This window comes from Phyllobates terribilis, unplaced genomic scaffold (assembly GCF_046119375.1).
Source record: "Phyllobates terribilis strain yellow unplaced genomic scaffold, ASM4611937v1 Scaffold_8__6_contigs__length_399053987, whole genome shotgun sequence".
Lineage (NCBI taxonomy): Eukaryota > Metazoa > Chordata > Amphibia > Anura > Dendrobatidae > Phyllobates > Phyllobates terribilis.
Window position 1 is genome coordinate 385,613,699 of NW_027362768.1, and position 24,917 is coordinate 385,638,615.

General features: G+C 52.1%; 1 protein-coding gene across 1 annotated transcript; it reads right to left on the reverse strand.

Annotated features, from left to right (window-relative positions):
• Nucleotides 1–303: 303 nt before the first annotated feature.
• Nucleotides 304–23,564, reverse strand: TEX264 (testis expressed 264, ER-phagy receptor). Its single transcript, XM_073645122.1, has 4 exons — nucleotides 23,156–23,564; nucleotides 15,862–16,083; nucleotides 6,719–6,875; nucleotides 304–3,850 (listed from the first exon to the last, which is right to left on the reverse strand). Exons 1-4 carry the CDS (start codon nucleotides 23,420–23,422, stop codon nucleotides 3,588–3,590), a joined length of 909 nt encoding a protein of 302 aa, XP_073501223.1. The 5' UTR covers nucleotides 23,423–23,564; the 3' UTR covers nucleotides 304–3,587.
• Nucleotides 23,565–24,917: the final 1,353 nt, after the last annotated feature.

Here is a 24,917-nt window from a genome sequence, read left to right on the forward strand (position 1 = left end):
CATTCATTACATTACTGATCCTGAGTTACATCCTGTATTATACTCCAGAGCTGCACTCACTATTCTGCTGGTGCAGTTGCTGTGTACATACATTACTAACTATTGGGACCCCAGGCTCTAGAGTCAGAGGAGCGCAGCTCTGCGATTACCGTCCATCCATAGGCAGTGCATGGAGCAGTCGGCCTCTTCTTCCAGTTGGAAGCATCTCGACGTCTCCAGCTCCGAGCCGCCATGTTCTTGATACCTCCAGCGATGGGAAGACGTTTCTCTAGTTCGGACACAGAATGCAGAGACGTGAACAGGTCACAGAACGAGCAGCGGTTTATTGCGGAAAGGCTACAATTAGCGGAAATTATACAATTTCTGACGACACAAGCAATAATCAGAACGCACCAAACCCAACATAAAATCTAAAAAGAACAAAGATCAAAGTCAATAAATAAATATACAGACGAAACGGACGTGAAAACTGCAGCAATGAACAAAGCACGGACAGAGAAACTCAGCCGCTCAGACGTGAGGTGGAGACACTGAGCGGCTGATTCACTGCTGGCGGGCCCATGTGTGCACCGCGCATAGAAAAGACCCCTGGAGGGTCCTAGAAGAACTGAAGTCATGGCCGAACATGGAGCAACGAGGGCAGCAATCATACGCAAAGTCTACAGCTTAGACATGACAGTTACACAGCTCATCTGTCTGATCACGGCACATAGCTCAGGTCCAGGACTACCGAGAAGATCCCGACGTGTGGCCAAAAGGGCGAGCAGGAAGGCACGTGGTCAACGACTGAGACGGAAGGTCAACAAGGCACTGAGCAGATGCCAAATTATCAGATACATCTTCTGTTCTGGAGAGATTATCCAGGCTTTCTAGATTATTGATGGGGACCAGTCATTGCCTTCTCTGGAACAAGGTGGCGATAGATGTAAATTGAAATTCCTATGACATGGCACCTCCTGATCTGAAAGTTCTGCTAATCTGGCATGCAATAAAGAAAAAACAGGGGAGAATAGAGGCCAGGGAAAAGTCTGGACACGGGGAGAGAAAAGGCCAGGAAAAAGTCTAGACACGGGGAGAATAGAGGCCAGGAAAAAGTCTAGACACGGGGAGAATAGAGGCCAGGAAAAAGTCTAGACACGGGGAGAATAGAGGCCAGGAAAAAGTCTAGACACGGGGAGAATAGAGGCCAGGAAAAAGTCTAGACACAGGGAGAATAGAGGCCAGGAAAAAGTCTAGACACGGGGAGAATAGAGGCCAGGAAAAAGTCTAGACACGGGGAGAATAGAGGCCAGGAAAAAGTCTAGACACGGGGAGAATAGAGGCCAGGAAAAAGTCTAGACACAGGGAGAATAGAGGCCAGGAAAAAGTCTGGACACGGGGAGAGAAAAGGCCAGGGAAAAGTCTGGACACGGGGAGAATAGAGGCCAGGGAAAAGTCTGGACACGGGGAGAGAAAAGGCCAGGGAAAAGTCTGGACACGGGGAGAGAAAAGGCCAGGGAAAAGTCTGGACACGGGGAGAATAGAGGCCAGGGAAAAGTCTGGACACGGGGAGAGAAAAGGCCAGGGAAAAGTCTAGACACGGGGAGAGAAAAGGCCAGGGAAAAGTCTGGACACGGGGAGAGAAAAGGCCAGGGAAAAGTCTGGACACGGGGAGAGAAAAGGCCAGGGAAAAGTCTGGACACGGGGAGAGAAAAGGCCAGGGAAAAGTCTGGACACGGGGAGAGAAAAGGCCAGGGAAAAGTCTGGACACGGGGAGAGAAAAGGCCAGGGAAAAGTCTGGACACGGGGAGAGAAAAGGCCAGGGAAAAGTCTGGACACGGGGAGAGAAAAGGCCAGGGAAAAGTCTGGACACGGGGAGAGAAAAGGCCAGGGAAAAGTCTGGACACGCGGAGAGAAAAGGCCAGGGAAAAGTCTGGACACGGGGAGAGAAAAGGCCAGGGAAAAGTCTGGACACGGGGAGAGAAAAGGCCAGGGAAAAGTCTGGACACGGGGAGAGAAAAGGCCAGGGAAAAGTCTGGACACGGGGAGAGAAAAGGCCAGGGAAAAGTCTGGACACGGGGAGAGAAAAGGCCAGGGAAAAGTCTGGACACGGGGAGAGAAAAGGCCAGGGAAAAGTCTGGACACGGGGAGAGAAAAGGCCAGGGAAAAGTCTGGACACGGGGAGAATAGAAGCCAGGAAAAAGTCTGGACACGGGGAGAACAGAGGCCAGGGAAAAGTCTGGACACGGGGAGAATAGAGGCCAGGAAAAAGACTGGACACGGGAAGAAAAGAGGCCAGGAAAAAGACTGGACACGGGAAGAAAAGAGGCCATGAAAAAGACTGGAAACAGGGAGAGAAGAGTCTGCGGCGCGGCTTCTTCCAATCCACAAAAAAAGGAAAAGCATTTCCACCAAGCCGAACCAGGAGAATCTGCACATCGGATGCCAGACGGCCTCACTGGGTCCGGCTTGTTTTTAAAACTATGGCCCAGATTAATCAAAACTTAGCATTTGTCTGCCAATCATGGAGGAGGGAGCGCTGGAGTAAAACGCACCAAATTCATGAAGAGGAGTGCACCTCTCAATGAAGTCGGCGCCACAAAAAATGTACTTCAGTCAGGGGCGGACGTACGTGGCAAAAGATGTGATGAATTTATGGGCCGCACAAGCCCCTGCTTTTGGAAAAGTGGCCATAGCTGGTGTAAAAACACCAAAAGAGGCTTCATTTGTGTGAAACTACGACAGAATTCAGGCAAAACTTGCAGCTTTTTCAAGAAAGCAAAGTCTTGACTTATCAATGTATGAAGAGTAAAACATGGCCCCTGTAATAACCCGGTTGGCTTTCTGTCAGTCCGTGGCTCGGCATGAATCCCTTTAATATCGGCACAAGTAGGTGGAGCAACAATCCTGTAATCCGGCATCAAGTGAACCAGAATGATCAGGAAACCTCTAGAACAGCAAAGGAATTCCTGAGAATCTCATTATAGACTTTCTATGAACATCCGATAATCCAGAATATTTGATAATCTGGCAGCTCTCAGGAATTCTACTGCTGTGTGTGTCTATAGCTTTAAGTGTTCTATTCCGCCCTGTCTGGAGCACAGAGATATCCGCGCCGCTGTATCAGGACACAACAGGGGAGCGGCAGGATCCGGGGGCCACGTCTTCGTCGTGTGCAGTTTATTTCTAAACCATCTTCTTCAACCTTGAAGCCTGCCGACTCCCTGAGGACTAAATTGTCTCCTCCGTGCGAAGCAAAGTGGCGCAGTCTTTACGTGACGCTCGTCTCCCTGGTCCACGGCCCACGCTCCTCGCTCAGACAATATTCACCTTGTCAGAAAAAATAAATAAAAAGGTTCTCTCGGATGAGAAGTTAGATCTTGAATACAGAAAAAAAAAAAAAAAAAGTTAAAAAAGAAACTTTATTTTTTTCTGAAAAAAATAAAAAAACGTAGCGACTGTCAGTAAACTAAACCTCCCGCAGGATGGGAGGACGGGAGTCATCTGCCGCCTCCGGATGTTCACGCTGGGAGGAGCGCACTGAAGGATTTACTAACGGCTATAATCTTGGAGACGTCTACAAGGACTCATTACTGCCTATCCGTCCGTCATTCCTCCGCTCTTTCTTTATCCCAGCTCTCCGGCATTTTACTCCATTCTGTTTTTGCGTCCTGTCGAGCTTTGGCGGCCGCTGCGTTACCGTCCAGGTCCAGGTCTTCGAAGGAAGACGCGCTCGCCCCGGATTCGCTGGGGCTCTTCTCGCTGTCAGTTTGCTCCTTTCGTTGGGGGCCTTCAGCCTCAGTCTCTTCCTGATTTTCCGACACCAGCTCCAGGCTCAGTGTGTCCTCCAGCAGGGGGTCCAGCTCGGCATCTGGGGAAATAGGAGATACAGACCATTAGGCTATGTGCCCACGATGCAGAAATGCTCCGGATTTTTTCCTGAGCGTTTCTGCATCTCCCTGGCAGAAAAAAACGCATGCGGATTGTATATGAGGATTGTACATGCGGATTGTACATGCGGAATGCGCATGCGTTTCCCTGCCAGGGACATGCGGATGTGACGCGTTCTTCACATGCATTTCCGCATGCGGGTTGACAAGCGATTTTAGCATCACTTGGAAAGTGCTTAAGAACTTGGTCACACTATATAAATCCATGCCCCCTAAACAAATGTTCTGCAACTTTCTTATACACTGAGGCCCGATTCATCATTTGCGCGTTTTGAGTCATTGCTTGTCTTGTTGTTCTAGTGGATTTTGCACCAAATTCATCATGAACATTTATTGGATTTTGCCCCTTAGTTTTCAATTCTGTAAATAAAAAAAAATAAAGTTTAGAAACTGGGCAAAAACTCTGCCACATTACAGCAAGTCTGAAATAATGAATAAGCTAAAAACATCTGAATAAAAGAAAAGCCGCCTCGTCCTGGAAGCTTAGAATAAAAAAAGTAGAGGACTAGGAAAAAAATAGGGTAAAAATGGCACAAACAGAAAAATACCTAAAATTGCAAAAAGCAATTATTCATCTGGGCCTCTATCTCTGCTTACCCGCAGTGAATGGAAAATCCTTCCAAATCTGTCCTGACCCATGCCTGCTAATGAAGTGGATGTGTTTGTTAGTGTATTTTTTTATATCAGATTTTAGGCCACGTGTCTACGAATGCGAGCACCGACACACTGTAACAAAGCTGCAGCGGGAATCTTGATAATGGAGATAATGAGTCGGGTAAAAAGTTGCAAAACTTTTGCAGAAGTTTTCCAGACCTAAGGGCCGATGTTTCGACACTTTGGCCTCTTCTTCTTTACATAGGACGGCACAAGGTCCCTAGATTTCATTTCCTCCCCTGGTCTCCGAGGAGGGGGTCGTCAATGTCTAGGACGCGTTTTTTTCCCCACAATGGCCGGTCTCCATCTCCCCCGTCCCTAATTTTAGTATGACTGCCCGGTGTCTCGCTCACAGGTGCCCCAGCCCGGCAGATTATACCATGCCACTTATCGTACCCTCCGCCCATGTGGTGCGTCAGCTTCCAGCTGCCTAATAACAGACGCAGATAATAATAGGGGGACGATGAGGGGTGTCAGCTCCACGTCCTGCCCCCCCGCCGCCTGCACATTAACCAGATCTGCGCCTCTCGTGCTGCCTGACGACCAGGACAAGTAATGACCTTGGCTGGGATAGATGGCCCGGAGCCGGGGCAGAGGGCAGCCTAACACGAGGAGGTGACGGTGACAGCTGGTGCTGCCCACGGCCGCCGCTGACACAGCTCTAGGGAGTCATTAAGTGCAAAATAATGTTAATTGCGGCTGACACAGCTGGAGGACTATGTCTACCATCCTGACTCTGCCATGTCCCAGACCCCCCATCAGGAGGGCGGCAGGAAGCAAAACATTGCACCCTGGGTGGTGCGGGCACGGCAGAGCGGGCAGGAGGCAATTAGGAGCGACACAACCTTTCTCGTCCTTGTGTCAAAGCGCAACACTGACCAACGAGCCGGGAAAAGTATGTGCCCCCCCCATCCAGACAGCTGAGATTATCTGAGCTATATCAGGTCTAACATGTGAAAGCCTGTAATAAGGTGATGGCCCCCCGTACAGCGGCAGCAAGGTGCAGCACGCAGAGGAGACCCCAGATGTGTGGTCCGTGGAGCTCAGTGCTGACTCCTCCGTGGTATCCCCCGCGGCTCAGGACACTCAGGGTTTATCCCCCCATGTGAGGCGAGTATGGATCTTCTCCTTCCTCCTGACACAAATCTCCTTGGTTCTTCGGATCTACCCCAGCCTGGAGCGGCTGCAGGACTTCGGATATTCCCCTGGAAAGTTGGTTTCCTGGCGTCATTGTTGCAGCGGCCGCTCCTAGGAAAGGGTCCCGGCTGCTCTAGGAAATCACGACTTTCTTTGGCTCCTATGTACGGCTCGTTTCCCCAAAAAAAAACAACAAGATCCGTCACATGACGGACACCACAGACTGTCGGACCCCTGACACGAGAGGTCCTGGCCTAAGGCGTGACTCACAGGGATGTGACCACCGCAGAGTCCTCGTACAGGGGCACTTACCGCCCACTGAGTCGGGTCTTGGAAGAACTTTGGTCTCTGCGGACAAATGACCATTTTCATATAAGCGAGTTTTGCTGCCATTGGAGCGACACCTGTAATCTGTACAGCCGCGCAGACGATGACATGAACACTCCCGGAGACGGTCTCCTCCGGAGCTGAAGTTCTCAGAATCAATGGCTGCACCATCACTGTGGGGAAATGGCGCAGTACAAATGATGGCCCTCGCCAGCCCTGCAGACGATGAGAGCCCGTCGTGTTAGGAGGGGCCCGAGCGATCTCACGAGGTTCACTGCAACAGACGTGCAATCATGGCGGCATCTTGAGGGGGCATGTGGCACATGTGGATGAGCAGGGCGGCCACTTCTTCCCACCGTGGTGCCCTGGGCTCAGTTTCAGGGCTTTCAGCACATGGTTAGGCGGAGCCCCTCTTCTCTTCCGTTCTGGGGGGATCTAAGCTACAGTGAGAGGTGACCCCTCTGCCCCGGGTAGACTCAGGGCGGCTTTGAGGTCTGTCATATCCCTGTAGCTGATCGGATCCATCATCAACAGTTGCTATAATGGTCGTGTATTAGGGGGGCGACATCTACATCATCAGGGTCCCCACCCGCCCCACCAGGCTGAGCAGCTTAGATTATATCCCTGCAGGTTTGGAGGAGGTGATGCCAGCCGCCATGACAGGTACGTACCTTCAGCCTCGGGCAGGGGCGCCTCGCCTCTCTCCTTCCGCAGCAGCTCCTTCATCTCAGGTACGTAGAAGTCATCTTGGCGCGACAGGGGGCACATGAAGATGATCTTATCCCCTTTATAGATCTCCACATAAGGGTGGGCACACAGCTTCCGCTCCTGGAAGAGAACAGAGGGGGGGGGTCACCATTATCATTGGGGGTCACATTATACACACGGAGACGTTCACATATTAAGGTCAGAGCGATCTGCATGGCAGCGGATTAAGGGTTCTCGCAGCCGAGCGCGGCTGTGCGGGGGGCTCCCCCTCTGCAATATCTCGCAGTTCCCCTTATGGCTTAATTAGAGGCGGCAGCCCCGCTGAGCCCTGCGGTGGTGCTGGATCTGCCCAGGACGGCAGAGGCTTCGTCCTCTCATTAGCGGCCCCTTCCGCTCGGCTACATGGAGGGTGGGGATTATACAGGCTGGATCCTAACAATAGACATGGAGGGATGAAGACGCCACGATCAGAGCACACGTCGCCTCCGTTATCAGTAACAGGCCGAGGCTCTGTCTGCTGCCGTCTGGGCGACAGAATGGCATCAACTGGTGCAGAAAGAACGGAGAAGAGGGGGAGGTGGAGTAATGGAGCATGCTGAGAGTAGTAGTCCTATTACAGTTGTAGAGGACAGAGACTGGACGCATCCAATGTAGGCCCCGACCGGACGGCGTCAGTCAGTATAACCATGCCCGATCCCGCAGCCATTATCCACCACGTGTCAGGGAGGACGTGGCACCCAGATACTATCTTATGGCACCAATTATTTCTTGCCTCCATGTTCACATTCGTTACAAGGACCCTCCTGACACCGAGGTGACACCCACCATGATTGGCATCACTAAGCTCAAGTCTATAGATACCAGCACGTGTCTATGGCGGTGTATAATATCTATCTATCTATCTATCTATATATATCTATACATATGAGCAGGAGGCTGGCGGCAGCTGTTCTCGCCTCGGTGGCGGAGACACCACTACTCACCGCAAACTCATTAAAATTTTATTCCCAGCTGGATTTGACTCATTAAAATACAAAGTTCGATCCTGACAGGAGCGGCGGGAGGCCGACCAATGAAGCCCTGGGGAGGGCGGCCGACCAATGAAGCCCTGGGGAGGGCGGCCGACCAATGAAGCCCGGGGGAGGGCGGCCGACCAATGAAGCCCGGGGGAGGGCGGCCGACCAATGAAGCCCGGGGGAGGGCGGCCGACCAATGAAGCCCGGGGGAGGGCGGCCGACCAATGAAGCCCGGGGGAGGGCGGCCGACCAATGAAGCCCGGGGAGGGCAGCGGACGCCTCTGGTGCGGTGAAAGATGTGTGAAAATTAGGGGAGCAAAAGAGAAAAGATGGGAGAGAAAAAGAAAGGTGGGTGCAGAGGGGCACCAAGGAGACGAGTGCGGGGGTGCAGGGGATGAGGAGGACACGGACAGTGGGAGGGGGACACGGACTGCGGGGGGCATCCACATCAAATAGCCGTATTAGGTCCTAGGGGACCACTGCGAGTGGCAGCAAGGAGCCCCTGAAATACGGCTAAGGGGAGCACGTGGGGTCCGCACATACGGGGTGGTGGTGGTGGTGGGGGGACACGCCTTATAGAGGGGGATCCTCTGTGCTGAAGAGTCTGCGGATCTCACAAATCCGGAGAGCTCCCTCCCGAGGTGCAGAGAGATTTAGGGTACCGCTGTCCCCTCCTTCCCCTCTCCCGCGCCGCTCCTTCCTCCCCCGTCGCTACTAGACGCCGCAGGAAAAGTACACAAAGATGGAAACAATAAGAAAGGAGCGCGGGAGCCTGACGGGAGCCGCAGCAAAGAGTAAGTGGATGAGAAGATGAGGGACAAGCAAGAAATAACGAGACGCGAGGAAACGGGGAGAGGCGGCAGCCAGGACAGCGCATGGCGGGGGTAGACACGAGCGCTCCACCGCACCGCTGCTCGCACTTCCCTCCTCCATCGCTCGCGTCTCTTGGTCTCAGATCTCATTTTCACCTGAGAACAAACAGCAGGTGGCAATTTACACTTCTCTTCCCGCAGCCAGAGACGGCCCGAAACGCGAGGGCTGCAAAGTATTAACATGGCTCCTTATAGAGGAGCGGCACCGGCGTCTCCCCACGAGTGTGGCATGTACCCGACACATCAGGGAGAGCGCCCACCACACCGGAGGGCAGTGCCACATGACGATAGTACAGGTCCAAGCTGAACTGCAGCAGCCGGCCAGGCATCATGGGGTGTATGCAAGTCAGGAGGGCACTGGAAGGGGGTGCAACTTTTATAACCGGCTCTGACCAGTACAATTAACCTCTTACATGCCACTGACAAACAGGACCTTTAAATGAAAGCCATCCTATCTGACAGACGTCACCTGGTACACCCCCACAATGTGATGGCAGGGCGCCGATCGCTTGTTGCCATGGAGGAACGTCATAGGAGATAGTCAGTGTCACAACGCGGTGCGATGTAATGTACCGGTGACGGGCGATCGCAGGGTCAGAGCCCGAGGAGAAGTAAGAAAAGGAGACATATAAAAAGATATAAATTATTCCACCACAAAAGGAAATGGCAAAATGTAAAAATATATAAAAAATGACCAGGTGTGATCACCGTGTGCACGACGGCCCGAACAACGAGTAATGAAGAGCGCTGAAGATGTGTACCGTGCGCGCGTCCCGTGTACGCGTCCCGTGCGCGCGTCGTATGACTGCTTCCTCCTGAGATAAGCGCCACCGGAGGGGTCTGACACTGGCTGGCTGATAATATGGAGAGTAGAGACCTCTCCTTCGGACAGACTGACCCCCATTTGCCGCCACTATAGTCGATTACGCGTCTCCTCACATCCCGGGCGTCTGATACATCACATGAAATGCAGTAGAGAAGCGGCACCAGTGACGAGCGGCAACATCCGCCAGCTGCTTTTACACATTGATGACGTCTCTGATGAGCAACTGGGTAAAAAACAAAACTATTAGCTGAATATGATGGAGGAGAGAGCCCAAAAATCCCACTGTACCCCAGACAGATCCCCCCATGTACGACCAAAACGGGTCGAGACGCTGAACTCTGAAGGAAAAGTCAGTACAGAGTCTCAAGGAGCTCCAATTCACGAGAGAAAACCTCTGCCACCACCTACAGGCGACAGCCCGGTACTGCGCAGCCCCCAGTGCAACACTGCAAGTATAACTGGTGCAAGATCACAAAACTGTTAGAGGATTCAGTGGTCAAAACATTCTGAAATTTATACAAAAAAACAACCCACAACAAAAAATATATAGAGTACAGTGCTAACCACTGAGCCATATTATTATTATATATATATATATATATATATATATATATATATATATATATATATATATAGACACACACACAGTACAGACCAAAAGTTTGGACACACCTTCTCATTTAAAGATTTTTCTGTATTTTCTTGACTATGAAAATTGTACATTCACACTGAAGGCATCAAAACTATGAATTACCACATGTGGAATTATATACTGAACAAAAAAGTGTGAAAGAACTGAAAATATGTCTTATATTCTAGGGTCTTCACAGTAGCCACCTTTTGCTTTGATGACTGCTTTGCACACTCTTGGCATTCTCTTGATGAGCTTCAAGAGGTAGTCACCGGAAATGGTCTTCCAACAATCTTGAAGGAGTTCCCAGAGATGCTTAGCACTTGTTGGCCCTTTTGCCTTCACTCTGCGGTCCAGCTCACCCCAAACCATCTCGATTGGGTTCAGGTCTGGGGACTGTGGAGGCCAGGTCATCTGGCGTAGCCCCCCATCACTCTCCTTCTTGGTCAAATAGCCCTTACACAGCCTGGAGGTGTTTGGGGTCATTGTCCTGTTGAAATAAAAATGATGGTCCAACTAAACGCAAACCGGATGGAATAGCATGCTGCTGCAAGATGCTGTGGTAGCCATGCTGGTTCAGTATGCCTTCAATTTTGAATAAATCCCCAACAGTGTCACCAGCAAAGCCCCCCCACACCATCACACCTCCCCCTCCATGCTTCACGGTGGGAACCAGGCATGTAGCATCCATCCGTTCACCTTTTCTGTGTCGCACAAAGACACGGTGGTTGGAACCAAAGATCTCAAATTTGGACTCATCAGACCAAAGCACAGATTTCCACTGGTCTAATGTCCATTCCTTGTGTTCTTCAGCCCAAACAAGTGTCTTCTGCTTGTTGCCTGTCCTTAGCAGTGGTTTCCTAGCAGCTATTTTACCATGAAGGCCTGCTGCACAAAGTCTCCTCTTAACAGTTGTTGTAGAGATGTGTCTGCTGCTAGAACTCTGTGTGGCATTGACCTGGTCTCTAATCTGAGCTGCTGTTAACCTGCGATTTCTGAGGCTAAAAACTTATAATAAATAAACTTATCCTCAGAAGCAGAGGTGACTCTTGGTCTTCCTTTCCTGGGGCGGTCCTCATGTGAGACAGTTTCTTTGTAGCGCTTGATGGCTTTTGCAACTGCACTTGGGGACACTTTCAAAGTTTGCCCAATTTTTCGCACTGACTGACCTTCATTTCTTAAAGTAATGATGGCCACTCGTTTTTCTTTACTTAGCTGCTTTTTTCTTGCCATAATACAAATTCTAACAGTCTATTCAGTAGGACTATCAGCTGTGTATCCACCAGACTTCTGCACAACACAACTGATGGTCCCAACCCCATTTATAAGGCAAGAAATCCCACTTATTAAACCTGACAGGGCACACCTGTGAAGTGAAGACCATTTCCGGTGATTACCTCTTGAAGCTCATCAAGAGAATGCCAAGAGTGTGCAAAGCAGTCATCAAAGCAAAAGGGGGCTACTGTGAAGACCCTAGAATATAAGACATATTTTCAGTTGTTTCACACTTTTTTGTTAAGTATATAATTCCACATGTGGTAATTCATAGTTTTGATGCCTTCAGTGCGAATGTACAATTTTCATAGTCATGAAAATACTGAAAAATCTTTAAATGAGAAGGTGTGTCCAAACTTTTGGTCTGTACTATATATATATATATATATATATATATATATATATATATATATATATATATATATATATATATATATATATATATATATATATATATATATATATATAGTACAGTGCTAACCACTGAGCCACCGTGCTGCCTATATTTAAAAACCAAAGACAAAAGCACAATACATAAAGGTAAACGGATAAATCGCAAAGTGCATAAAAATAATGATAAATAAGGGATATTTAGTTAACAAATTTTGATCAAAATAATGTAAAAGCCATCCCGCCACATCACGGCAATATATATTAGTACAGTGCTAACCACTGAGCCACTGCACTGCCCTATATATAGTACAGTGCTAACCATTGAACCACCACGCTGCCCTATATAGTACAGTGCTAACCACTGAGCCACCACGCTGCCCAATATACAGTGCTAACCACTGAGCCACCACACTGCCATATATGCAGTACAGTGCTAACCACTGAGCCACCACGCTGCCCTATATACAGTGCTAACCACTGAGCCACCACACTGCCCTACAGTAGTGCTAACCACTGAGCCAAAGCATTGCCCTATACACAGTGCAGTGCTAACCACTGAGCCACCGCGCTGCCCTATATACAGTACAGTGCTAACCACAGCCACCGCGCTGCTCTATATACAGTACTAACCACAGCCACCATGCTGCCCTATATAGAGTACAGTGCTAACCACTGAGCCATCGTGCTGTGGGGCATCTGGGTGGCTCCCTTTGCTGGTGCAGTGGTCGCTGCACAGAGCTACACCCAAAAGATTAAGGACCCACTGAGCAATTCGCAGTTTGGTCCGGGTAACTCTACGGCGCTGCGCTCGATCGCTGTGTGATATTTACATGTATTTTATTCTACAGGGTCGGTCATGTATATGGATACACCTACATTAAATGGGAATGGTTGGTGATATCAGCGTCCTGTTTGTGGCACATTATTATATGGGAGGGGAAAACTTTTCCAGATGGGTGGTGACCATGGCGGCCATTTTGGATCCAACTTTATTTTTTTCAATGGGAAGAGGGTCATGTGACACATCAAACTTATTGAGAATTTCATAAGAAAAACAATGGTGTGCTTGTATTTAACGTAACTTTATTCTTTCATGAGTTTTTTACAAGTTTATGACCACTTATAAAATGTGTTCAAAGTGCTGCCCATTGTGTTGGATTGTCATACAACCCTCTTCTCCCACTCTTGACACACTGATAGCAACACCGCGTGTCCGCCCACGCCCCGCCCCTTCTCCGCCCACGCCCCCGCCCCTTGTCCGCCCACGCCCCCCGCCCCTTGTCCGCCCCCGCCCCTTGTCCGCCCACGCTCCCGCCCCCGCCCCTTGTCCCAGCAGCTGGATATTGACTTCTGGGCAGATCCTGACTGATGGTCGCCTGTTCTTGTCTCAGAGCTCGGAGTTATCACAAGTTCTGGGTTTTGTGGCTTTTGAGGACTGACCGCAGGGACTGGGGAGTTTCCTGACAATGGACCCAAAATGTCAATGTTTTGTTCTCACTTTGCCATATGACCTGATCTCCATCATGGGGGAAAAAGCATCATCCCCACAATGTCCTGGATGAGGAGGGAAGTTGCTCTTGGATGAGGATTAGACCCCATTTTTTATTCATAGTTGTGGTCTTAGGTATAATTGTGAGTGATCCCCTCCATGGATGAGAAACTCCGACACATGAATGGTATCAGATGAAGCAGATATCCGGCAGGAGGGTGGAGAACGAGGGGCAGGAGGGTGGAGAACGAGGGGCAGGAGGGTGGAGAACGAGGGGCAGGAGGGTGGAGAACGAGGGGCAGGAGGGTGGAGAACGAGGGGCAGGAGGGTGGAGAACGAGGGGCAGGAGGGTGGAGAACGAGGGGCAGGAGCCTGGAGAACAAGGGGCAGGAGCCTGGAGAATAAGGGGCAGGAGCCTGGAGAATAAGGGGCAGGAGCCTGGAGAATAAGGGGCAGGAGCCTGGAGAATAAGGGGCAGGAGCCTGGAGAATAAGGGGCAGGAGCCTGGAGAATAAGGGGCAGGAGGCAGAAGTGCGGAGAATAAGGGGCAGGAGCCTGGAGAACAAGGGGCAGGAGCCTGGAGAACAAGGGGCAGGAGCCTGGAGAACAAGGGGCAGGAGCCTGGAGAACAAGGGGCAGGAGCCTGGAGAACAAGGGGCAGGAGCCTGGAGAACAAGGGGCAGGAGCCTGGAGAATAAGGGGCAGGAGCCTGGAGAATAAGGGGCAGGAGCCTGGAGAATAAGGGGCAGGAGCCTGGAGAATAAGGGGCAGGAGCCTGGAGAATAAGGGGCAGGAGGCAGAAGTGCGGAGAATAAGGGGCAGGAGCGCGGAGAATAAGGGGCAGGAGCGCGGAGAATAAGGGGCAGGAGCGCGGAGAATAAGGGGCAGGAGCGCGGAGAATAAGGGGCAGGAGCGCGGAGAATAAGGGGCAGGAGCGCGGAGAATAAGGGGCAGGAGCGCGGAGAATAAGGGGCAGGAGCGCGGAGAATAAGGGGCAGGAGGGCGGAGAATAAGGAGCAGGAGGGCGGAGAATAAGGGGCAGGAGCGCGGAGAATAAGGGGCAGGAGGGCGGAGAATAAGGGGCAGGAGCGCGGAGAATAAGGGGCAGGAGCGCGGAGAATAAGGGGCAGGAGCGCGGAGAATAAGGGGCAGGAGCCTGGAGAATAAGGGGCAGGAGCCTGGAGAATAAGGGGCAGGAGCCTGGAGAATAAGGGGCAGGAGGCAGAAGTGCGGAGAATAAGGGGCAGGAGCGCGGAGAATAAGGGGCAGGAGCGCGGAGAATAAGGGGCAGGAGCGCGGAGAATAAGGGGCAGGAGCGTGGAGAATAAGGGGCAGGAGGGCGGAGAATAAGGGGCAGGAGCGCGGAGAATAAGGGGCAGGAGCGCGGAGAATAAGGGGCAGGAGCGCGGAGAATAAGGGGCAGGAGGGCGGAGAATAAGGGGCAGGAGGGCGGAGAATAAGGGGCAGGAGCGCGGAGAATAAGGGGCAGGAGGGCGGAGAATAAGGGGCAGGAGCGCGGAGAATAAGGGGCAGGAGCGCGGAGAATAAGGGGCAGGAGCGCGGAGAATAAGGGGCAGGAGCGCGGAGAATAAGGGGCAGGAACGCGGAGAATAAGGGGCAGGAGCGCGGAGAATAAGGGGCAGAAGTGTGGAGAATAAGGGGCAGGAGCCTGGAGAATAAGGGGCAGAAGTGTGGAGAATAAGGGGCAGGAGCCTGGAGAATAAGGGGCAGGAGTGTGGAGAATAAGGGGCAGGAGTGTGGAGAATAAGAGGCAGGAGTGTGGAGAATAAGGGGCAGAAGTGTGGAGAATAAGGGGCAGGAGCCTGGAGAATAAGGGGCAGGAGCCTGGAGAATAAGGGACAGGAGTGTGGAGAATAAGGGGCAGGAGTGTGGAGAATAAGGGGCAGGAGCGTGGAGAATAAGGGGCAGGAGCGTGGAGAATAAGGGGCAGAAGTGTGGAGAATAAGGGGCAGGAGCCTGGAGAATAAGGGGCAGAAGTGTGGAGAATAAGGGGCAGGAGTGTGGAGAATAAGGGGCAGGAGTGTGGAGAATAAGGGGCAGGAGTGTGGAGAATAAGGGGGCAGGAGTGTGGAGAATAAGGGGCAGGAGTGTGGAGAATAAGGGGCAGGAGTGTGGAGAATAAGGGGGCAGGAGTGTGGAGAATAAGGGGCAGGAGCCTGGAGAATAAGGGGCAGGAGTGTGGAGAATAAGGGGCAGCGTTGGGAATATTGAGGCGTCACAGAAACTTAATGGATTTTGTCAATAAAATGTAACAACTTCTGGAATGTTTATAATTCTCCGTCAGTAACCATAGAAACAGCGACTAAAAGAGCGAAAACACTGAAGAGGGAAAATGTGAAAAGCAAAACTTGTGGCCACATCTGTATGTGCAATGAGCGCCTCTCGAGGCCTCCTGTCATATAGTCTGGGTGTACTTCATTTCCTAACCCGTGCCACCCCCGACATCCCCTCTGAGCGGGCAGGGGGCAGTGCGGGCACCGCTGCATTCAGATATTAATGACGTAGTAAATCAGTACGTATTGATGTTCACAGATGGACGCTCATGTAACCCCCCTCTCCGCCGGCGCTGCGCCACTCTCCTACCTTGACGTATTTCTCCAGCGCAGGGTGCACCCTGGTGGTGGCCAGCTGTATGGAGAAAGGGGTCGTGTAGGGGAACGTGGCCATCACAGCGTGGTTAACCTCAGGCAACACGCAGAACTTGAAGCCATGTTTCCGGAAGATTCGGACGTGATCGGGCAGCGGCTTCTCATCACCCTCACTGAGGATACTGCCGACAATGTACCGACAGAACTCCACCGGGACCTGCCGAAAAATGAGAATACATTACCTACAACCCCGAGGAGAGAACGGACACAACATCTGTAAGAGCAGCTCTACAGTCACCTCCCCCAGTAATGGCTGATAACAGGGAGTAATAGATTGAATAACAGATGAAGCCATTGCACCCCATTGAGCTGATGACAGGAATGAGGATCCACCTCCCTGTATTCTCCATGAGATAGATAGATAGATAGATAGATAGATAGATAGATAGATTATATACACTACCGTTCAAAAGTTTAGGGTCACCCAGACAATTTTGTGTTTTCCTTGATACTTTTATTTATGAAATGAGTTGCAAAATTATTACAAAATATCGTCCAGACATTGACAAGGTTAGAAATAATGATTTTTATATTAGAAAGAATAATTTTCTCCTTCAGACTTTGCTTTGGTCACAGAATGCTCCTCTGCAGCAGTTCCAGCATTGCAGACCTTTTTCTAGCTGTTAATTTGCTGAGGTTTCTTGAGACATCCCCCCCCCCCATGCTTCCTGAAGACCCTCCACAAGTTGGATTGGTTTGATGGGCACTTTTTGCACCATACGGTCAAGCTGCTTCCACAACAGCTCAATGGGGTTGAGATCTGGTGACTGCGCTGGCCGCTCCATTACAGATAGAATACCAGCTGCCGGCTTCTTCCCTATAGTTCATGTATAATTTGGAGGGGTGCTTTGGGGTCATTGTCCTGTTGTAGGATGAAATTGGCTCCAATCAAGCGCTGTCCACAGGGTATGGCACGGCGTTGCAAAATGGAGAGATAGCCTTCCTTATTCAAAATCCCATTTACCTTGTACAAATCTCCCACTTTACCAGCACCAAAGCAACCCCAGACCATCACATTACCTCCACCATGCTTGACAGATGGCGTCAGGCACTCTTCCAGCATCTTTTCAGTTGTTCTGCGTCTCACAAATGTTCTTCTGTGTGATCCAAACATCTAAAACTTTGATTCATCTGTCCATAAAACTTTTTTCCAATCTCCCTCCGTCCAATGTCTGTGTTCTTTTGCCCATATTAATCTTTTCCTTTTATTAGCCAGTCTCAGATATGGCTTTTTCTTTGCCACTTTGCCCTGAAGGCCAGCATCCCAGAGTCGCCTCTTCACTGTAGACGTTGACACTGGCGTTTTGCGTGTACTATTTAATGAAGCTGCCAGTTGAGGAGCTGTGAGGCGTCGATTTCTCACACTAGAGACTCTAATGTCCTTGTCTTGTTGCTCCGTTGTGCAGCGCGGCTCCCACTTCTCTCTACTCTGGTTAGAGCCTGTTTGTGCTCTCCTCTGAAGGCAGTAGTACACACCGTTGTAGGAAATCTTTAGTTTCTTGGCAATTTCTCACATGGAATAGCCTTCATTTCTAAGAATAAGAATAGACTGTCGAGTTTCACATAAAAGTTCTCTTTTTCTGGCCATTTTGAGAGTTTCATAGAACAAACAAATGTAATGCTCCAGATTCTCAACTAGCTCAAAGGAAGGTCAATGTTATAGCTTCTCAAATCAGCCAAACCGTTTTCAGCTGGGCTAACATACTTGTGCAAGGGTTTTCTAAACATCCATTAGCTTCTTACACAGTTAGCAAACACAATGTACCATTAAAACACTGGAGTGGTGGTGGTTGGAGATGGGCCTCTATACACCTATGTAGATATTGCAATAAAACAAGACGTTTGCAGCTAGAATAGTCATTTACCACATTAATAAAGTATAGAGTGTAATTCTGATTCATTTAATGTCGGCTTCATTGAAAAAAAATGTGCTTTTCTTACAAAAATAATGACATTTCTAAATGACCCCAAACTTTTGAACGGTAGTGTATATATTCTATCTGTATACATATCTATATACACTGCTCAAAAAAATAAAGGGAACACTGAAATAACACATCCTAGATCTGAATGAATGAAATCTTCTCATTGAATACTTTGTTCTGTAGAAAGCTGAATGTGCTGACAACAAAATCACACAAAAATCATCAATGGAAATCACATTTATTAACCAATGGGGGCCTGGATTTGGAGTTACCCCCAAAATTAAAGTGGAAAAACTCACTACAGGCTGATCCAACTGTGATGTAATGTCCTTAAAACAAGTCACAATGAGGCCGAGTATTGTGTGTGGCCTCCACGTGCCTGTATGACCTCCCTACAATGCCTGGGCATGCTCCTGATGAGGCTGAGTATTGTGTGTGGCCTCCACGTGCCTGTATGACCTCCCTACAACGCCTGGGCATGCTCCTGATGAGGCTGAGTATTGTGTGTGGCCTCCACGTGCCTGTATGACCTCCCTACAACGCCTGGGCATGCTCCTGATGAGGCTGAGTATTGTGTGTGGCCTCCACGTGCCTGTATGACCTCCCTACAACGCCTGGGCATGCTCCTGATGAGGCTGAGTATTGTGTGTGGCCTCCACGTGCCTGTATGACCTCCCTACAACGCCTGGGCATGCTCCTGATGAGGCTGAGTATTGTGTGTGGCCTCCACGTGCCTGTATGACCTCCCTACAACGCCTGGGCATGCTCCTGATGAGGCTGAGTATTGTGTGTGGCCTCCACGTGCCTGTATGACCTCCCTACAACGCCTGGGCATGCGCCTGATGAGGCTGAGTATTGTGTGTGGCCTCCACGTGCCTGTATGACCTCCCTACAATGCCTGGGCATGCTCCTGATGAGGCTGAGTATTGTGTGTGGCCTCCACGTGCCTGTATGACCTCCCTACAACGCCTGGGCATGCTCTTGATGAGGCTCAGTATTGTGTGTGGCCTCCACGTGCCTGTATGACCTCCCTACAACGCCTGAGCATGCTCCTGCTGAGTCTCAGTATTGTGTGTGGCCTCCACGTGCCTGTATGACCTCCCTACAACGCCTGGGCATGCTCCTGATGAGGCTGAGTATTGTGTGTGGCCTCCACGTGCCTGTATGACCTCCCTACAATGCCTGGGCATACTCCTGATGAGGCTGAGTATTGTGTGTGGCCTCCACGTGCCTGTATGACCTCCCTACAACGCCTGGACATGCTCCTGATGAGGCTGAGTATTGTGTGTGGCCTCCACGTGCCTGTATGACCTCCCTACAACGCCTGGGCATGCGCCTGATGAGGCTGAGTATTGTGTGTGGCCTCCACGTGCCTGTATGACCTCCCTACAATGCCTGGGCATGCTCCTGATGAGGCTGAGTATTGTGTGTGGCCTCCACGTGCCTGTATGACCTCCCTACAACGCCTGGGCATGCTCTTGATGAGGCTCAGTATTGTGTGTGGCCTCCACGTGCCTGTATGACCTCCCTACAACGCCTGAGCATGCTCCTGCTGAGTCTCAGTATTGTGTGTGGCCTCCACGTGCCTGTATGACCTCCCTACAACGCCTGGGCATGCTCCTGATGAGGCTGAGTATTGTGTGTGGCCTCCACGTGCCTGTATGACCTCCCTACAATGCCTGGGCATACTCCTGATGAGGCTGAGTATTGTGTGTGGCCTCCACGTGCCTGTATGACCTCCCTACAACGCCTGGACATGCTCCTGATGAGGCTGAGTATTGTGTGTGGCCTCCACGTGCCTGTATGACCTCCCTACAACGCCTGGGCATGCTCTTGATGAGGCTCAGTATTATGTGTGGCCTCCACGTGCCTGTATGACCTCCCTACAACGCCTGAGCATGCTCCTGCTGAGTCTCAGTATTGTGTGTGGCCTCCACGTGCCTGTATGACCTCCCTACAACGCCTGGGCATGCTCCTGATGAGGCTGAGTATTGTGTGTGGCCTCCACGTGCCTGTATGACCTCCCTACAATGCCTGGGCATACTCCTGATGAGGCTGAGTATTGTGTGTGGCCTCCACGTGCCTGTATGACCTCCCTACAACGCCTGGACATGCTCCTGATGAGGCTGAGTATTGTGTGTGGCCTCCACGGGCCTGTATGACCTCCCTACAACGCCTGGGCATGCTCCTGATGAGGTTGCGGATGGTCTCCTGTGGGATCTCCTCCCAGACCTGGACTAAACCATCCGCCAACTCCTGGACAGTCTGTGGTGCAACGTGACGTTGGTGGATGGAGCGAGACATGATGCCCCAGATCGCTCTCCACGGCGTCTTCAGACTCTGTCACGTCTGTCACATGTGCTCAGTGTGAACCTGCTTTTATCTGTGAAGAGCACCGGGAACCAGTGGCCACTTTGCCAATCCTGGTGTTCTGTGGCAAATGCCAAGTGTCCTGCACGGTGTTGGGCTGTGAGCAAACCCCTATCTGTGGACGTCGGGCCCTCATGGAGTCGGTTTCTAACCGTTTGTGCAGACACATGAACATTTGTGGCCTGCTGGAGGTCATTTTGCAGGGCTCTGGCAGTGCTCCTCCTGTTCCTCCTTGCACAAAGGCGGAGGTAGCGGTCCTGCTGCTGGGTTATTGCTCTCCTATGGCCCCCTCCACATCTCCTGGTATCTGCTCCATGCTCTGGACACTATGCTGACAGACACAGCTACCCTTCTTGCCACAGCTCACACTGATGTGCCATCCTGGATGAACTGCACTACCTGAGCAACTTCTGTGGGTTGTACTGTAGACACCACCTCATGCTACTGTACCTCTAGGGGTGAGAGCAATGGCACAATGAAAAAGTGACCAAAACAACAGCCAAAAAGGATGAGAACAGAGAAATGGTCTGCGGTCACCACCTGTAGAACCGCTCCTTTATAGGGGGTATCTTGCTAATTGCCGATCATTTCTACCAGTTCTCTGTTCCATTTGCACAACAGCAGGAGACATTGATTCACAATCAGTGTCGCTTCATAACTGGACAGTTTGATTTCACAGAAGTGTTATTGAACTGGAGTTACATTCTGTTGTTTAAGTGTTCCCTTTATTTTTTTGAGCAGTATATATATATATATATATATATATATATATATATATATATATATATATATATATATATATATATATATATATATATATATATATATATATATATATACGCACACAGCAATTTATATGTAAATACATCTGGGCCCCAGGACAGACGGGTTATTATAGTCTTGCTTGCAGCTGGGCACATACATGTACTATACTACTGGTGATCTATGAAGCCCTCAACTAAAAGGAAGAAAACAATCTCACAGAATAAGGATAATGCTGATCCTGTGTTACATTGTGTCTTATCCTCCAGTCACCTCCAGAGCTGCAGTCAGTATTCTGCTCTTACATTGTGTCTTATCCGGCAGTCACCTCCAGAGCTGCAGTCACTATTCTGCTCTTACATTGTGTCTTATCCACCAGTCACCTCCAGAGCTGCAGTCACTATTCTGCTCTTACATTGTGTCTTATCCACCAGAGCTGCAGTCACTATTCTGCTGACTCAATCTACCACAATGCATCACTGGCTTGTAGCAGTATATAAGACAGGTGTTGTGCACAGTTGCAGGATGTGATTTGGAGATTTCTGCAGTCCGGGGTCTACGGCTGCAGCTGCTCGGGTCCCATTTCCCATCATCACTCATATCTGGGGGTCCTAGTTGTAGTTATATCCCGAGTCTCCATCTTCGCAGCGTTGAGGCCAATGCAGAGCTGCACCTGGGCTCCTCCGCTCTGCATCATGCGGCCCCTGGAGACCTCGTACATCGGCCCTGGGAGACTAGCTGCTGCTATAATAAGCCGGAGGTCCCCGCGGAGGAGCTGGTATTTCTGCTCTGTACCTACAGTCCTGGGTGCAACCGAATGTAAATTATTACACCAGAAAAAGACACAGTCTAATGACAGGCAACTACACACGCAACACGGACAACACACAGCAAACAGCACGGGCCCGGGGAGGGAGACAGGCCAGGGAACGGGAGAGGGAGACGGAGGGGGGAGGGGGAGACGGGCCAGGGAGACAGAGCGGCCAGAGGCCTCCCCCGCCCCCCCCTGTCCCGTCACACGGTGGTCTCCCCCGTCCCCCCTCCCCGTCACACGGTGGTCTCCCCCGTCCCCCCCTGCACACAGTGGTCCCCTCCCCCCCGTCCTCCCCTCACACAGTGGTCTCCCCCGTCCCCCCTCCCCCGCACACAGTGGTCTCCCCCGTCCCCCCTCCCCCACACACAGTGGTCTCCCCCGTCCCCCCTCCCCCACATACAGTGGTCTCCCCCGTCCCCGCATACAGTGGTCTCCCCCGTCCCCCCCACCCCCACACACAGTGGTCTCCCCTGTCCCCCCTCCCCCGCATACAGTGGTCTCCCCCCTCCTCCCCGCACACAGTGGTCTCCCCCGTCCCTCCTCCCCCGCATACAGTGGTCACCCCCGTCCTCCCCGCACACAGTGGTCTCCCCCGTCCCCCCTCCCCCGCATACAGTGGTCTCCCCCGTCCCCCCTCCCCCGCATACAGTGGTCTCCCCCGTCCCTCCTCCACCGCATACAGTGGTCACCCCCGTCCTCCCTCCCCCGCACACAGTGGTCTCCCCGTCCCCCCTCCCCCGCACACAGTGGTCTCCCCCGTCCCTCCTCCCCCGCATACAGTGGTCTCCCCTGTCCCTCCTCCCCCGCACACAGTGGTCTCCCCCGTCCCCCCTCCCCCGCATACAGTGGTCTCCCCCGTCCCCCCTCCCCCGCATACAGTGGTCTCCCCCGTCCCCCGCATACAGTGGTCTCACCCGTCCCCCCTCCCCCGCATACAGTGGTCTCCCCCGTCCCCCCTCCCTCCCCCGCATACAGTGGTCTCCCCCGTCCCCCCTCCCCCGCATACAGTGGTCTCCCCCGTCCTCCCCGCACACAGTGGTGTCCCCCACCCCCACACACAGTGGTCTCCCCTGTCCCCCCTCCCCCGCATACAGTGGTCTCCCCTGTCCCTCCTCCCCCGCATACAGTGGTCACCCCCGTCCTCCCCGCACACAGTGGTCACCCCCGTCCTCCCCCGCATACAGTGGTCTCCCCTGTCCCTCCTCCCCCGCATACAGTGGTCACCCCCGTCCTCCCCCCCCGCATACAGTGGTCACCCCCGTCCTCCCCGCACACAGTGGTTACCCCCGTCCTCCCCCGCATACAGTGGTCTCCCCCGTCCCCCCTCCCCCGCATACAGTGGTCTGTCCCTCGCTCACCTTCATGGGGTTGTCGTAGTAGACTCCTATGGAGACGAGTTTCGGCGCCAGACTGACGCTCTCCGTGTACAGGTTCCCGCTCTCGTCATACGGCCCCACACGGAACTTGTAGGCCACGACCACCCCGCGGATGGGGGGCGGCCCGGCTCTCACCTCCACCTCAGTCAGCAGCCCCGAGTACACGGCCAGCCCGAAGAGCGTGAGGAGGAGGAGGGCGACCAGCGCGGCGATCAGGCAGATCAGCACCCACTCCGGGACGGCGCCCATGGCGGACACTGCGGCGGAAAAAGCGGGGGAGCGGCGGCGGCGAGAGGAGGCAGAGACCGGAGCCGCGGAGTCACCTCACCTGTCCCGCTCTGCCCGTACCTGTCACACACGGTCATGTGACCGCCCTCTGACGTCACCGCATCAGGTGACCGCGCGCGGACTGAGAAAGGCGGGAAGATCGAAGCGACGACGCCTGACAGGAGCGAGACACAGAACGGAGGCAAGACGGAGACACAGAACGGAGGCAACACGGATACAGGAGGGAGACACAGAACGGAGACAAGACGGATACAGGAGGGAGACACAGAACGGAGGCAACACGGATACAGGAGGGAGACACAAAACGGAGACAACACGGATACAGGAGGGAGACACAAAACGGAGACAAGACGGATACAGGAGGGAGACACAGAACGGAGACAAGACGGATACAGGAGGGAAACACAGAACGGAGGCAAGACGGAGACAGGAGGGAGACACAGAACGGAGACAGGAGGGAAACACAGAACGGAGACAAGACGGATACAGGAGGGAGACACAGAACGGAGGCAAGACGGATACAGGAGGGAGACACAAAACGGAGACAAGACGGATGCAGGAGGGAGACACAGAACGGAAGCAAGACGGATAGAGGAGGGAGACACAGAACGGAGGCAAGACGGATACAGGAGGGAAACACAGAACGGAGGCAACACGGATACAGGAGGGAAACACAGAACGGAGGCAAGACGGATACAGGAGGGAAACACAGAACGGAGGCAAGACGGATACAGGAGGGAGACACAGAACGGAGGCAAGACGGAGACAGGAGGGAGACACAGAACGGAGACAAGACGGATACAGGAGGGAGACACAGAACGGAAGCAAGACGGATAGAGGAGGGAGACACAGAACGGAGGCAAGACGGATACAGGAGGGAGACACAGAACGGAGGCAAGACGGATATAGGAGGGAGACACAGAACGGAGACAAGACGGATACAGGAGGGAGACACAGAACGGAGACAAGACGGATACAGGAGGGAGACACAGAACGGAGACAAGACGGATACAGGAGGGAGACACAGAACGGAGACAAGACGGATACAGGAGGGAGACACAGAACGGAGACAAGACGGATACAGGAGGGAGACACAGAACGGAGACAAGACGGATACAGGAGGGAGACACAGAACGGAGATAAGACGGATACAGGAGGGAGACACAGAACGGAGATAAGACGGATACAGGAGGGAGACACAGAACGGAGGCAACACGGATACAGGAGGGAGACACAGAACGGAGGCAAGACGGAGACACAGAACGGAGATAAGACGGATACAGGAGGGAGACACAGAACGGAGATAAGACGGATACAGGAGGGAGACACAGAACGGAGGCAAGACGGATACAGGAGGGAGACACAGAACGGAGACAAGACGGATACAGGAGGGAGACACAAAACGGAGACAAGACGGATACAGGAGGGAAACACAGAACGGAGACAAGACGGATAC

Bases quoted from the DNA above. Each gene is read 5' to 3' on its own strand.
- TEX264 (XM_073645122.1), bottom strand. From the start codon at position 23,422: ATGGGCGCCGTCCCGGAGTGGGTGCTGATCTGCCTGATCGCCGCGCTG. The intron at 16,084-23,155 runs GTGAGCGAGGGA...ATTTTTCGGCAG, and splicing joins ACTACGACAACCCCATGAAG to GTCCCGGTGGAGTTCTGTCG. The intron at 3,851-6,718 runs GTACGTACCTGT...CTATTTCCCCAG, and splicing joins GCCCCTGCCCGAGGCTGAAG to ATGCCGAGCTGGACCCCCTG.